The sequence below is a fragment of the Castor canadensis genome, chromosome 16 (genome assembly GCF_047511655.1).
Source record: "Castor canadensis chromosome 16, mCasCan1.hap1v2, whole genome shotgun sequence".
In the NCBI taxonomy this organism is placed as follows: Eukaryota; Metazoa; Chordata; class Mammalia; order Rodentia; family Castoridae; genus Castor; species Castor canadensis.
Genome location: NC_133401.1, coordinates 18388787 through 18401260, shown reverse-complemented (window position 1 = coordinate 18401260; position 12474 = coordinate 18388787). Strand labels below are relative to the sequence as shown.

Genomic DNA, 12474 nt, shown 5'->3' with positions numbered 1-12474 from the left:
GGAGAGGTTAGGGTGGGGGCAGACGGGAAAAATGACCCAAACAATGTATGCACATGTGAATAAATGAATTTAAAAATATGTTAAAAAGAGTCTGAGACACTTTAAAGCCAAGGGAATCCTAAGGAGATGGGATAACTGTATGGTATCATATGATGTCAGCCTGGATAGGATCCTTGAGAGAAAAAAACACTAGTGAAAATGAAAGAAATAAGAATAAAGAACGGAGTATGGGAGCTCTCTTCACAATGTTTCCAGGCAACTAAAACCATTCAAAATTTAAAATTTATTTAAAATTTTTAAATAGTGTTGTATAGTATGTGCTTGTACTTTGATTGAATCTCTGGTTTCTGCCCATGAATTTGAACTCAAATCTTGGACAGACTCTTATCACATTTGCCTAATACACCTAACCTTTGAACATCATGTGCAATATCTGCTTATGTTTGACAGTTAATTTTGCAATGAGTGGGGAGAAGTTAATGATTGTTTTATTATTGCGATAACAGATCTGTTAGCCTCTCCTATATCCTCTAGGGGTGGTTATAGACAGCACCATAACACCATACACATGTATGATGACTACCTGTGGATTGAGGGAATACCTTTCCTTTGTGTGTGGTTTAAACCTGAAATCATCAGAGAAGTGCATGATAACTTTGTGGTGAAGGATGAAGATATTGTAGGTTTGTCTTACCCCAAGTCAGGTAAGGAATTTGATTCACAAATCGTCTGTGAGAAAGGCTATGACGTGTTCCTCACTATTCCACAGATGATGAGCACTCAGCACGTGCCACACAGCGCACAGAGCCTGGGGAGCATGGACCAGTGCTGAATCCATTCCATTTAGACAAAATGATTCCACCAGATGACTGCACAGTGACCTGTGAGCTCAGAGGGGACCATGTAAGTTATACATAGCATGGACCCTAAGTCAGATTCGGGCAGCTTTGTGCTTGTATGGGGAAAAGGAGTGGAAGAGAGTAACCAGGAAGGACATAATAGAAGAAAGGACATGTAACCTAAATAGAAAAGAATGAATGTGAGATTTGGAGGATAGGGATATCGTCAGAAAGAAGATGGTCATGGAGGATGCTCAGGAACTGGAGTAGAGCCTGCAAATTCAATGCACTGAAAGGATGTGCATCGTGCATCGACAACAGTGAGGTGGGGAAAGGAGTTCCACAACCTGGGTGGGATTGGGCGTCATCAGCAATGAAAGGGAGAATAACACTGAAAAGCCAAAGGCAATGGAAATACAGTAAAAGGATTTCAGTGAATAGCTACAAGCTGAGAGCAACATAAGTATCCATTGACAAATAATTCATAAACAAATACCAGTGCACAGACACCATGGAATATTATTCAATCTTTAAAGATTCTGACACATTCTGCAACATGGATGAATATTTAGGGCAGTTTGCTAAGTGAAGTAAGTCAGTTGCAAAAGAACCAATATCATTCATTATTGCACTTATGTGAAATACCTTGAATATTTAAATTTGTCCAAACTGAATGTAGAATGGTGGTGAACCAGGACTGTAAGTAAGGGTTAATATTGAACTGATGTGCAATGGGTAAAGTTCAGTTTTCCCTGATGAAAAACTTGTGACTATTTGCCAAGCAACAATGGAAATATACCTAACACTGCTGGACTAGACACTCAAAAATATTTATGATAATTAATGTTTTATGTTATGTGCATTGTACCAAAATGCTTTTTCACTGCTTGATTGGCATGTATCCATCACTTTTTCTTCTTTAATCCAGGGACCAACTGGTTGGTTGAGGTTCTATGCCTGATTTGTACCAAGGGGGATCCCAAGTGGGTCCAATCTGTGTCTGTTTGGGACCACTCACCATAGGTAGAGAGTGATGTAGGTTTTGAATTACTGAAAAATACAGAGGGCTCACAATTAATCTTCACCCACCTCCCCTTCCAACTCTTCCCCAAGTCTTTCCTCAGTTCCAAGGCAAAGGTCAGTGTCTAATTGCTGAGAAATATTTGATCAATGCTTTTGGAATTTTATGTTCCTAGATGTGTCCTGGAGATCTTGCTAAAATGCAGTGTCATTCTGTAGGTTTGGGAGGGACCTGAGATTCTCAGGCACATTCTGATGCAGGTGTGGTCAGTCCTCAGATGAAAGTGTAGTACAAGGATGAGCACCACTCCACAGATTATCCTAGTCAGAACTGAGGGAGAGTGAAAGGATGGGCCCAAGTCAAAAATCCAAATCTTAAACCCACAGACAATTTAAATCTCTCTCTCTCTCTCTCTCTCTCTCTCTCTCTCTCTGTAATAAGATCCTTGTTATGTTTCTCTACAAGATAATTACTGAATGTCTTTTCATTTTGACTAAGGTTTCACTATGTACCGTCTATTCTCCAGGAATTTGCTTTATTTCCCAGCGTGGCCTAGAACTTCAGATCCTCCTACATCAGCTTACTGTGTATTTGCAATTCATGATTTAAAAATGCCTCCTTCCCAGAGATAGAAAAACAAGATCACACTCAAATGCCTAAATCCAGGGTGACTCTTCTGGAGTCAAGGGTTCACTTCATAGCACTGTGCAATGTTGCATTTAGTTGTCTCATGAGATCAGCAGCCCTCAAGACTCCCATGTGGCTGCAAGATGACTGCCAGCAGCAACCATGTGTATTTAGCATCTAATAAACTATAGACTGTTTTCAGAATCACAACATTCTGGAACACATTTGTTGACTTACGTATTTTTTTTTTAAGTTTTATGTTGAAACTACAATGACCAACATAGAAGAATACCTTCTCCCTGGAAATGTCACAATTGTTTTGAAAAATTAAGTTGTCTAGTACATACATTTCCATGTGTCTTAATGGGGTTTGGTAAATTTCTGCTTGGCAAATTCAGGACTATTAAGAAATCAATTTAGAATAATGTCACAAATATAATGGTGAAACATAAAAAGTGAAGTTATTGTTTTTTCCCACTTGAATTTAAACTGCTTCTTTATTGATGAATGTAAAAGAAAGATCAAGTAGATTAAAAGACTGTTAATTGGAATGATTGTATGATTTAACTTCATTAGAACCTGAACTCTCTTTTAAAGATAAAGAAATTTGAGTTAATTACAACCTATAAGAAGTAAAGAAAGAACACTTGTTTCCACTCAAAATTTTTGTGTCTTGATTTTCATCATCTGCTTATCCACATTATTTTCTAGTATTATACATTAACAAAAGCAGGAACACCACAAAGAAAAATCTTATGCATTAAAAAGCAAGTTTGTAATCATGTCATTCCCCTACCCACTCAAGAAAACGGTTTGTAATGTAATTATCATAATAGTGTTTTAGCTGTGTAAACAGTATTTTTTTTATTTACTTATCTATTTTTTTTCCTTTTTCTTTTATTATTCGTATGTGCATACAAGGCTTGGTTCATTTCTTCCCCCTGCCCTCACCCCTCCCTTACCACCCACTCTGCTCCCTCCCTCTACCCCCCACCCCCCCAATACCCAGCAGAAACTATTTTGCCCTTATTTCTAATTTTGTTGTAGACAGAGTATAAGCAATAACAGGAAGGGACAAGGGTTTTTGCTGGTTGAGATAAGGATAGCTATACAGGGTATTGACTCACATTGATTTCCTGTGCGTGGGTGTGTAAACAGTATTGTAAAGATAAAAAACAATTTTTTTTCATTTGTCATCAAAAATAACCCCAAAACAAAACAGAATCCAGTAATCAGGGCAACCCCAAACTGCATCAGGGAAGTAGTTAAAGTTCTTATTTTTAAATGCCAGGTGACATAGCTTGTGTGTGTGTGTGTGTGTGTGTGTGTGTGTGTGTGTGTGTGTGTCTGTGTCTGCGTCTCTGTGTCTCTGTGTGTGTGTCTTTGTGTGTGTTTATGTATGCATTAATCTTCAACACTAGTTTCAGGAATGTGCACATATATTCATAACAATGCAATGTTCATCCAGACCAGATTTTAAATGTTTCTACTGCCCAGAAAGCTCTCCTTTTCCTCTTCCTAGTAAGTAGCACTCACTGAAGGAAACACTGTCCTTACCTAAAGCTATCGATTGTATTTTCTTGTCTTTGAATTCCACCTAAGTGGACTCATGGGGTATGAACATAGATGTGTGACTTCCTTCACTCAATGTAGTGTCTGTGAGATTCATCATGGTCCTGGGTGTGTAGATGACTATAGATTGCTATGTGTCTATGGATATAGCATACTGTATTAGCCCATTCCACTGTTGATAATCTTTGTAGCGTATCACACAACCATGAATACAGTCATCTTATAAAACCAGTGGTTTCCTATGCAGACAAGACAACTGACCCAGAAGCAAGGAACAATGTGTTCCTCTTCCATCGTTATGTTCCTAGTACAGGGACTGGTTCACAGGAACATTACAAGGTGTATTTGTTAAAAGCACACTGTAACTAATGATAAAATAATCCACTGACGTTTATTGGCTATTTTTATTCAAATTATGTAAGGATCAGCTTCATGAATATGGGAAAGTGCTCCATATATTTTTTATTTTCTTATTTTTCCATTTAGGTGATTTATCTCATCAGAAATCCCAGAAATGTTGCTGTATCTGGTTACTTTTTCTGGAAAAAGCTCAATGTTTGTAAAATAGCAAAGTCATGGGATGAATATTTTGAATGGTTCATCCAAGGGAAAGGTGAGTGTACTGTAAAATGCAGGAGATGGAGGATGCTCAGAATCCTCTACAATTGTCTATATTTCATGTCTATTTCATTATATATGGTTTTGAGTATGTTAACTAACTTGATTTTAGCATTTCGCTATATAATGTATGTGCTTCTTAAGACATCATGTTGAGTACTGTAAATATATGGAAGTTTTGTGAATTATGCCTTAAAATCAGCAGCCATAGTGGAAGGAAGAGTGAAGACTATAGATCTTTCCACTGATGTCAATAGTTCTCATCTATCACACTTTCTGTCTTCTGCATACAGTCCCATATGGATAGTGGTTTGAGCACACTCGTGGCTGGATGTCTATAAGAGAGAGGGAAAACTTCCTGGTATTGAGTTATGAGGAGCTGAAAAAGGTAACCATCATTCTTACAGTCACCATGCACCCTCTCACTACCATCTTTACCCCCTCTAACATCCCCAGTTCCTCAGTGTATCCCCCTCACCTTCACTGTCACTAAGAGTGAGATTAGCTCCCTGATCTTCACAACTCTACTCCTCATTGAATCTTCCCGTTCTCCATGATGTTTCTTCATGCCTCCTTCATTTAATCTTACAACATCAGAGGGCTTTCCTCATGCATGGAAGCAGCATACAATGACTCATGCTTGAATCATGCTTATCAAACTTTCTGTAAACTAAGAGGTGATGCTATTGATAATCTATTTGTTAGAGGAGGCTAGGAACAGAGGCTTTTGTTCCAAAGATGTGTGCAATCATCTAGCAAGCTTCTCAACTTCACTGATGGGAGAAAGAAGTCATGAAATAAGTCTGTGTGCATCTTCTGAGAGACTCGGTAGTGTGTGACAGAAGGGCACTCAGTGATGTCAAAACTGGTAAAGTGCTATCCAGCTGGGTAGAAAGATTAACTCATTTATTCTGTAGCAAGTACGGTAATTTTGGTTCACAACAAAGAATTGTGAAAGATGTGTCAAAAGAGGGAGTTGAGAGGATTTTGAAAGTTACCAACACAAACAATGATACACATTTGAGGCAATATATATGCCAATTACCCTGTTCTGATAATGACATGTGGCAAATGTCTTGAACTGCTACACTGAACTTCATCACTATGTACAATAACATTCTGTCAAAGTCCATATTAAGCTGTACATTGTGGCTCATACCTGTAATTGCAGCACTCAGTAGAATGATGGAGAAAGGGTTGCAATGTTGAGGCAAGTTTGGCTTAAATACTGAAATTCTTTTTCAAAAAATCAAATGTATATGAAGGAAAAATTACACAACATTTGAATTTTTGATTGGATGTAAGAGAACACAAAAACAGAAGACAACAGGAAGAGTTGAAAAAGAAATTGACCTTTTTCTTTTTTGAAAAAAGTGAAAATAACATAGACACAGACTTTCCTTCTACCTATCAAAAATAACTCCTATGATCTTCCGCTGCCTGTTCTGCACAATCTTTGGCTCTCTCAGCATGAATTCCTCAAAAGTCTTAATATCTAGCAAACTCCCATGCATTGCATTACACCTTTATGTAAGTTTCCTTTCAACTCACACAGTGAACTTAGTTTCCAGTTATTACCACCTTTGTGTGTCTTCTGTTTAGATGGAACTCATGTAATAAAATACAATAAAAGAATTATGATGTAAGAGGAAGGTTTTGGATTCAAAGCTACGTCTTTCCTGTTATAAGTCCCATCTCTTTTCATGATCTCTGAGGATGACACACCAAGATAATTATTGAGATTTTACATAAGAGATATTACAACATTTTATGCTATCAAATATCAGTCATTGAAAACAGTGTTATTTTGGTATATTTTTAATAAAGAGTATTGATTATACATTAACTACATTTTCATGGCTGGGGATAATTATTAATCTTTACCAAATCCTTCCTGTATCTCTTCTTGCTTGCTCATTGTCTAAAAGCATTTAAAAAGCTCTTAGAAACTAAGATCTTTCAAAACCTTACATTCTGTTTTTAAGTAGCTCTAAACTCAAGCATAATGGGAAGTCCATGTTGACCCTAACATCATGTTAGGCTCTCACTTCTTTGTCTATTCCTCTTTCTTCCTCTTTCTTGCATCCAACTTAACTTCAGCATGTCTTTCCTCTCTGCTTCTCCCCATTCTGCTCTTCCTCCTTCTACAAGTCACACCTTATCTCTTTTTGTCTTTGTTTTCCCTGTCCTCACTATTGATTTTTTTCATATTAGGACACAAAAGGATCTATACAGAAGACCTGCCAATTCCTGGGAAAGAAGTTAGAACCAGAAGAACCGGATTTAGTCCTCAAGTACGGTTCCTTTGCTTCCATGAAAGAAAACAACAAGTCCAATTTTTCCATCTTGAAAAAGGATAGTAATGACCCTGCAATACTTATGAGAAAAGGTGGAAAATGTTTTCATTTCAAAATGAATCAGAATACATGGAAGGCATTACTCTTCTTAGTACAGAACTCCAAGAATTAAGGTGTTTAAAAGTGTAGACATCAGTTTTCACGTCCTCTTACAGGGGAAACTTTACACAGTACTGATGTACACTATAGGCAATTGGGAGAAAGTCAGTTCAGCCTGGGAGAGGAGTATGGGGCTGGAGATGGCCATGTTGGGGCTTCCCTGTGGGTGAGTTAGCAATCAGAAAAACTCTAGATTAAGAAATACATGAAGAAATTACCCAAGTGGGAAAAGAAGAGAGGAGAGAATTGGCTATGAGGCATTGTGATGAAAGATAAACCATGGCCATATCTTAAAAATCAAGTGTCATGAAAATGTCTACTGCATGGAGTCAGAGAACGGAGCTTTCCAAATCTTTGTGGGCTAGTAAGCCACAGAAGAAATTCATTAAATGCTTCAAAAGACATTGATCAGGTTAGGGCTTCTGCTACCCCAGGGTCAGGGATACAAACATTATAATTGGGGGGATGGATTATTCTCAAGTCTTAAAAACAAATAGAATTTTCCCAACTAGGTTTTGAATTGCCTGCAACCAATGATCCCTTTTTATTCATGATTGAACACTTCTGGAAATCTCTGCCTGCCCCACCATTGTATTTTTGCAGCAGATAACATGTCTGGTTGTATAGCTTTGCAGCTGGAGATGAATTTTTCCTCAGGATTAATCATACCTGAAGTTTCTCATGCCTGATTTAGGTGAAAGACAGATGAGATTTGGAACTGAGTATTGATCATGTAACATCAAGACTTTGGAGCTTTGAGAGTGGGGAGCATGAAGAAAGATGTAGAAATGGATAGAGGTAGAAAGTGGAATGTTAAGGCTTCATTTTTTCCTGCTTCCAAGTTCTTATGTTGACATGGGAAGATGGTCATGGGCGTGAAAGTGAGGGAAGCTACCAGAAGAGACCAATGGTATGGGCTGAATTTTCTTCCCCGTAAATTCATATGTTCAATCCTAGCCTTAAAGTACCTCCAAATGTGATGTCTTGGAGACAAGGTCATTAGAGGTTCTTTGGTTAAAATAAGGTTAGTGGCATTTGCCACAATCCAATATGACTGGAGTCCTTAGAAGGAGAAATTTGGACAGAAACACAGAGGGAAGACATGTGAAGGCACAGAAGGAAGGTGCCACCTAGAAGCCAAGGAGAGAGGCCTGGAATAGATTTTCTCTGGGACATTCATTCTAAGAAGGAAGTAGCCCCAATGACAACTTGATATCAGATGTTCAGCCTCCAGAACTGTGAGAAATTAATTTCTATTGTTTTAGCCACCCAGTGTGGTACCTCTTTATGGCAACCCTAGCATGCCAGAGAGTATATCAGAATTCTGGGAGATTTTTAAAAACAAAAAAGGAGAAATGTAAATAGAAATTTACATCATTAAGATATGTAGTATTTGGAATGAGATAGATTTAGACTTTTATGTACCTATGTGTAAATGTGGGATTCCCTCATCTGGATGATTCATTATGGTAGGCAGGCACATTGAATTTTCTGAGATTCTGGTAAATTCAGATTTCTCTCTGGTTTACTGTTAGCCATGTATGTTGTGCGTGATACATGAACAGAAAAACATCAATGATAAAAACTGGCATAACGATGAAGGTAATGATGAATATGAGTGTAACAGTGGATGTCTAAGGATAACAGATAAATACATATCTGTATATTCTGCTACAGTATTCACATTCATAAAGGTGGAGTATGTTATTTTTATGTATATGCTCAATTAGTAATTTACACCAAGTATGTATTCTATATAGTGTATTAATTTAATTGGCCTACTTAACTAATAATTTCAAATTGATTTATGTGATACAAAAAGTAACAATATAATCATGTTTAATCACATGTATAACAGAAGTCACATATGACTTGTTTTGTCTGTATCATAGGACTCAAATGCACGTCCATCACCATTACACTAGGTCACCTCTTTAGGACTACTTTTTGCCATGTGTAAAGTGGCGATAATGTTAGTACTTTCCTTATTCTTTTATTAATTCAACAATTATTCATTGAATATATATTATATGTCAGCCACTCTTTGAAACACTATTTCAAATTAGGAAGAAAATCTTTGACTGTATAATGCATTAGTTATATATGACATGCACTCACACAAGAAGGAACTACATATAGATATCACATGTGTTATTACTAAGGAGAAAAAGTATGGGATGGACAGTGATGAACTGGTTGGTGATGGACAACATCCCAGAGAAGGCTGTATTGGGATAAAGATTTGAAGGAGGCAAATGGACACAATGTGAATTTATTACAGAGAATTAACTGCACTCTTGATTTTAAAAACGTGAAATTAAAATGGTCTGAGGAGTAGGGAAGTCTGGAGTATTTGAGATGGAATCAGAAAACCTAGTGTAATGGAATACAGAGAGCTAATGGATACTCACAGAATGGAGATAGAAAGATCAAGGCACTTCATCACCTGGAGCCACATGAAGCATCTCAGCACTTTGGCTAAGTGACATCAGAAGTCCTCAGAGACTCTGAGCCAGAAGTTGCTGGAGTCAACTGATAATGCTGATCATCAGCTGAGCGCTGCAAAAGTAGAACAAAGTGGGAGACAACTATGATCTACTATGGTAATCCAGATCAGAAATGATGTTGGCTTGGTCCAAGGTGGAAGAAATAGAGGTAGTAAGAAGTAGCTAGATTCTAGAGGTATCTAAAGATAGACCCAGGGTTTTCTTTGAGGGTTGGAAGAGAGTGGAAGATAGGAAATCATTTCCAGGAAGACAGAAGTGCATATGGGTACCTTTGCAAGGCTGTAGAAAGGCTTCCCAAGGAGCCATTGGAGATTTGCCATATTAGTTTCCATGTCTTTATCAGATGAGTGGTAAAAACACACATAGGCAGGAATGTGATGGTGTCTTAATCTGGTCTAATATCTGTTTCATGTTTTTCAGGCATCTGTGGAGACTGGAAGAATTACTTTATGGTATCCCAAGCTGAAGCCTTTAATAAAATATTCCAGGAGAATCTGGCAGGTCTTCCTCCAGGGCTATTCCCCTGGGAATAATTTCCAAAAATTTCTGGATGTCCTATGGGTACTGGCATTTGTTTTCCTGTCCCTGTATATGACTGGGTGGTCTTGGCATAAAAACTATTATTTAATCCTAGTGCCTTGAATTATCAAATCTTTGATTCTTTGCACATTCATTTGTTATAAATTACCAGGAACCCCAACTTGTAAAAGGTCTGTGTAATGTTTGCAATATTCAGAATGTCACAGAAATAATACACATATCACTAAATTGTGTCATTAATTTAAAATAAGATATAAAATCTAGAAGTTTCCAAAGCTCCCTTTCATTCTATCACATGTATTTTCACAAGTTGTTATTGAATTTATCATTATTGTGATTTGAGAAGTATCATTCCCAACCTACTTCTATTTTCTTGCTCATTGGTGTTTGACTCTAAATAACAAAGTGGACAAGTGAAGGGTTTTGAAACACATAAGTAGCATTTGTGCAATGCACTCACCAACACATTTCTACTTGGCATTTTACATTTGGCTTTCATTTTGGGGGATGCATGTAGACAGGTTCAGAATTGTATTGAGATGTGTTACATAGCTTCGTTACCCATTCTCTTGAGACTGATTGGGGTTCTCGCTCAGTAAAACTCTTGCCTATTTAAAACGTGATTTTTGAGGGAATGATGGAAAAAGTATAAGAGTTTTCCTAAGATGCATATCTTGAAGTGAACTTGACTGTTCATTCATGGGCCTCTTCATAAATTTGTGGCCAAATTTTTCTACAATAGTTTCATATCTAATTGTTCTTCCACCATCAAGAGATAAAAATATCATTTACTCTACCTCCTTCTATATACAAGACTTTTCAGAGATTTAATTATATTGTTCAACCTTTTTAGCATGAAAGATCTTCTTTTATCTGAGAATGCATTTTTCAGATAATTAGTTGGCTTCAATTTAACTTTTTTTGTAACAGGGTTTTGCAATGCAGTCCAGACTTTCCTCTCACTCTCTATGTAGCCAAGGCTGGCTTTGAACTCACGCTGCTCCTGTCTCAGCCTCCCAAATGCTGGGATTACTGGTATGTACCACCACTTCTGGCTTCAAGAACTCTTTTCTTTTGTTGTAGTGCGTACTCTACTACTGAGATGCACCCTGTACCCCTCAAAAACTTTAAAACATTATATGGAACATTTGGCGTGACTGTTTTATCACCTCTGTACTTATATTTTGCCTGTATTTATGCTCTACCATTTACTTTTGGCACATTCTTAATAATTTCTGCTTACCAATCCTTTGAACATCTTATACATTGTAAATACATTTTTTGTTTTTGCTTCTACTTTCATTCACATGTATTTTATTTTAGAAGTACAGTGCCAAGTAGAAGGGTAAGGAAATGCAATGGAAAGGGTTGAAAGTTCCAAAGACAAGTAGACTCACAGTGGGGACACATTGAAAACCCCTTGTAACATTGAGTTAAACATTAATATTGAAAGACAGGTCTATAAAATAGGTATAGTGTGTGTGGAGGGCAGTTGTGGGAATGGGTAGAGTGAATGAAGCAAATTAAGGTGATTGCATAGGGTGGAATGAAATTCATATGCTTATATGAAATAGAACAGAGAATCCTCTTGCAATTGCTTTAAGAGGGGTGAGGAGGGGGTTTAGGGGTAGTGATGGTGGGAGTGATCTAACCAATGTACAATATAAGCTTATTTGGTTGTCATAATGAATCCCCCCATACATTAAATATATTCTAATAAAAAATTTAAAAATAAGCACAGTACCAAGATTCCTGTCATTTGTACTCAATATTGTTCATTATGTGAGCTGGAAGAATTCCTTTTTTTTAATTATAAATTTCTTTATTATGATATATTCTTTATGTGGAAGATTCATACCGACAGTTCAAGTCAGGCTTAGATTGTACATGGGTTAGATCACACCCATCCTCTCTCCCCCTCAACCCCTTCCCTGCCTCACTTAAAGTAATGCTTAAGTATGTGAAACCCATCAATCCAACACCCTCACCTTAATCTCCTTCATTCACTCTCCACCCACTTGTACCCCAGGCACACACTGTACCTATTTTACAATCCTGACTTTTATTAATATTTAAGTTGATGTTCAAAGTTATTTCTCTATATATCCCCACTGTGAGTATACTTTATCTTGGTCCATTCAGCCCCTTCCATTGCTCTCCTTTACGCTTTTACCTCCCAGCCCCCATTTTTTTCAATATACATCCTTATATTGTCTACCTTCACACATGTTATGTTTATGAAATTAGTGATGCTCTATCATTATCTTTTCCTTTCCCTCTTTCCCCAAGTTCCA

At 37.3% G+C, this 12474-nt stretch overlaps 1 protein-coding gene across 3 annotated transcripts; it reads left to right on the top strand.

Moving 5' to 3' along the window:
* Nucleotides 1–523: 523 nt before the first annotated feature.
* LOC109675537 (sulfotransferase 2A1-like) lies at nt 524–10283 on the top strand. 3 transcript variants are annotated; one of them, XM_074057852.1, is made up of 6 exons: nt 527–683; nt 770–903; nt 4546–4672; nt 4971–5065; nt 6892–6971; nt 10061–10283. In XM_074057852.1, exons 1-4 carry the CDS (start codon nt 569–571, stop codon nt 4982–4984), a joined length of 390 nt encoding a protein of 129 aa, XP_073913953.1. In that variant the 5' UTR covers nt 527–568; the 3' UTR covers nt 4985–5065; nt 6892–6971; nt 10061–10283. The 3 variants fall into 3 exon arrangements, 2 of the variants coding, with proteins under 2 accessions (XP_073913953.1, XP_073913952.1); XR_012442666.1 differs by having other exon boundaries at nt 524–679; nt 6892–10283; XM_074057851.1 differs by having other exon boundaries at nt 6892–10283.
* Nucleotides 10284–12474: the final 2191 nt, after the last annotated feature.

What these genes read in the sequence shown, in the direction of transcription:
- LOC109675537 (XM_074057852.1), top strand. Translation starts at nt 569, where the DNA reads ATGTATGATGACTACCTGTGGATTGAGGGAATACCTTTCCTTTGTGTG. An exon ending in GAAGGATGAAGATATTGTAG is followed by an intron (nt 684 to 769) that starts GTTTGTCTTACC and finishes ACTATTCCACAG; the next exon opens with ATGATGAGCACTCAGCACGT. An exon ending in GTGAGCTCAGAGGGGACCAT is followed by an intron (nt 904 to 4,545) that starts GTAAGTTATACA and finishes TTTTCCATTTAG; the next exon opens with GTGATTTATCTCATCAGAAA.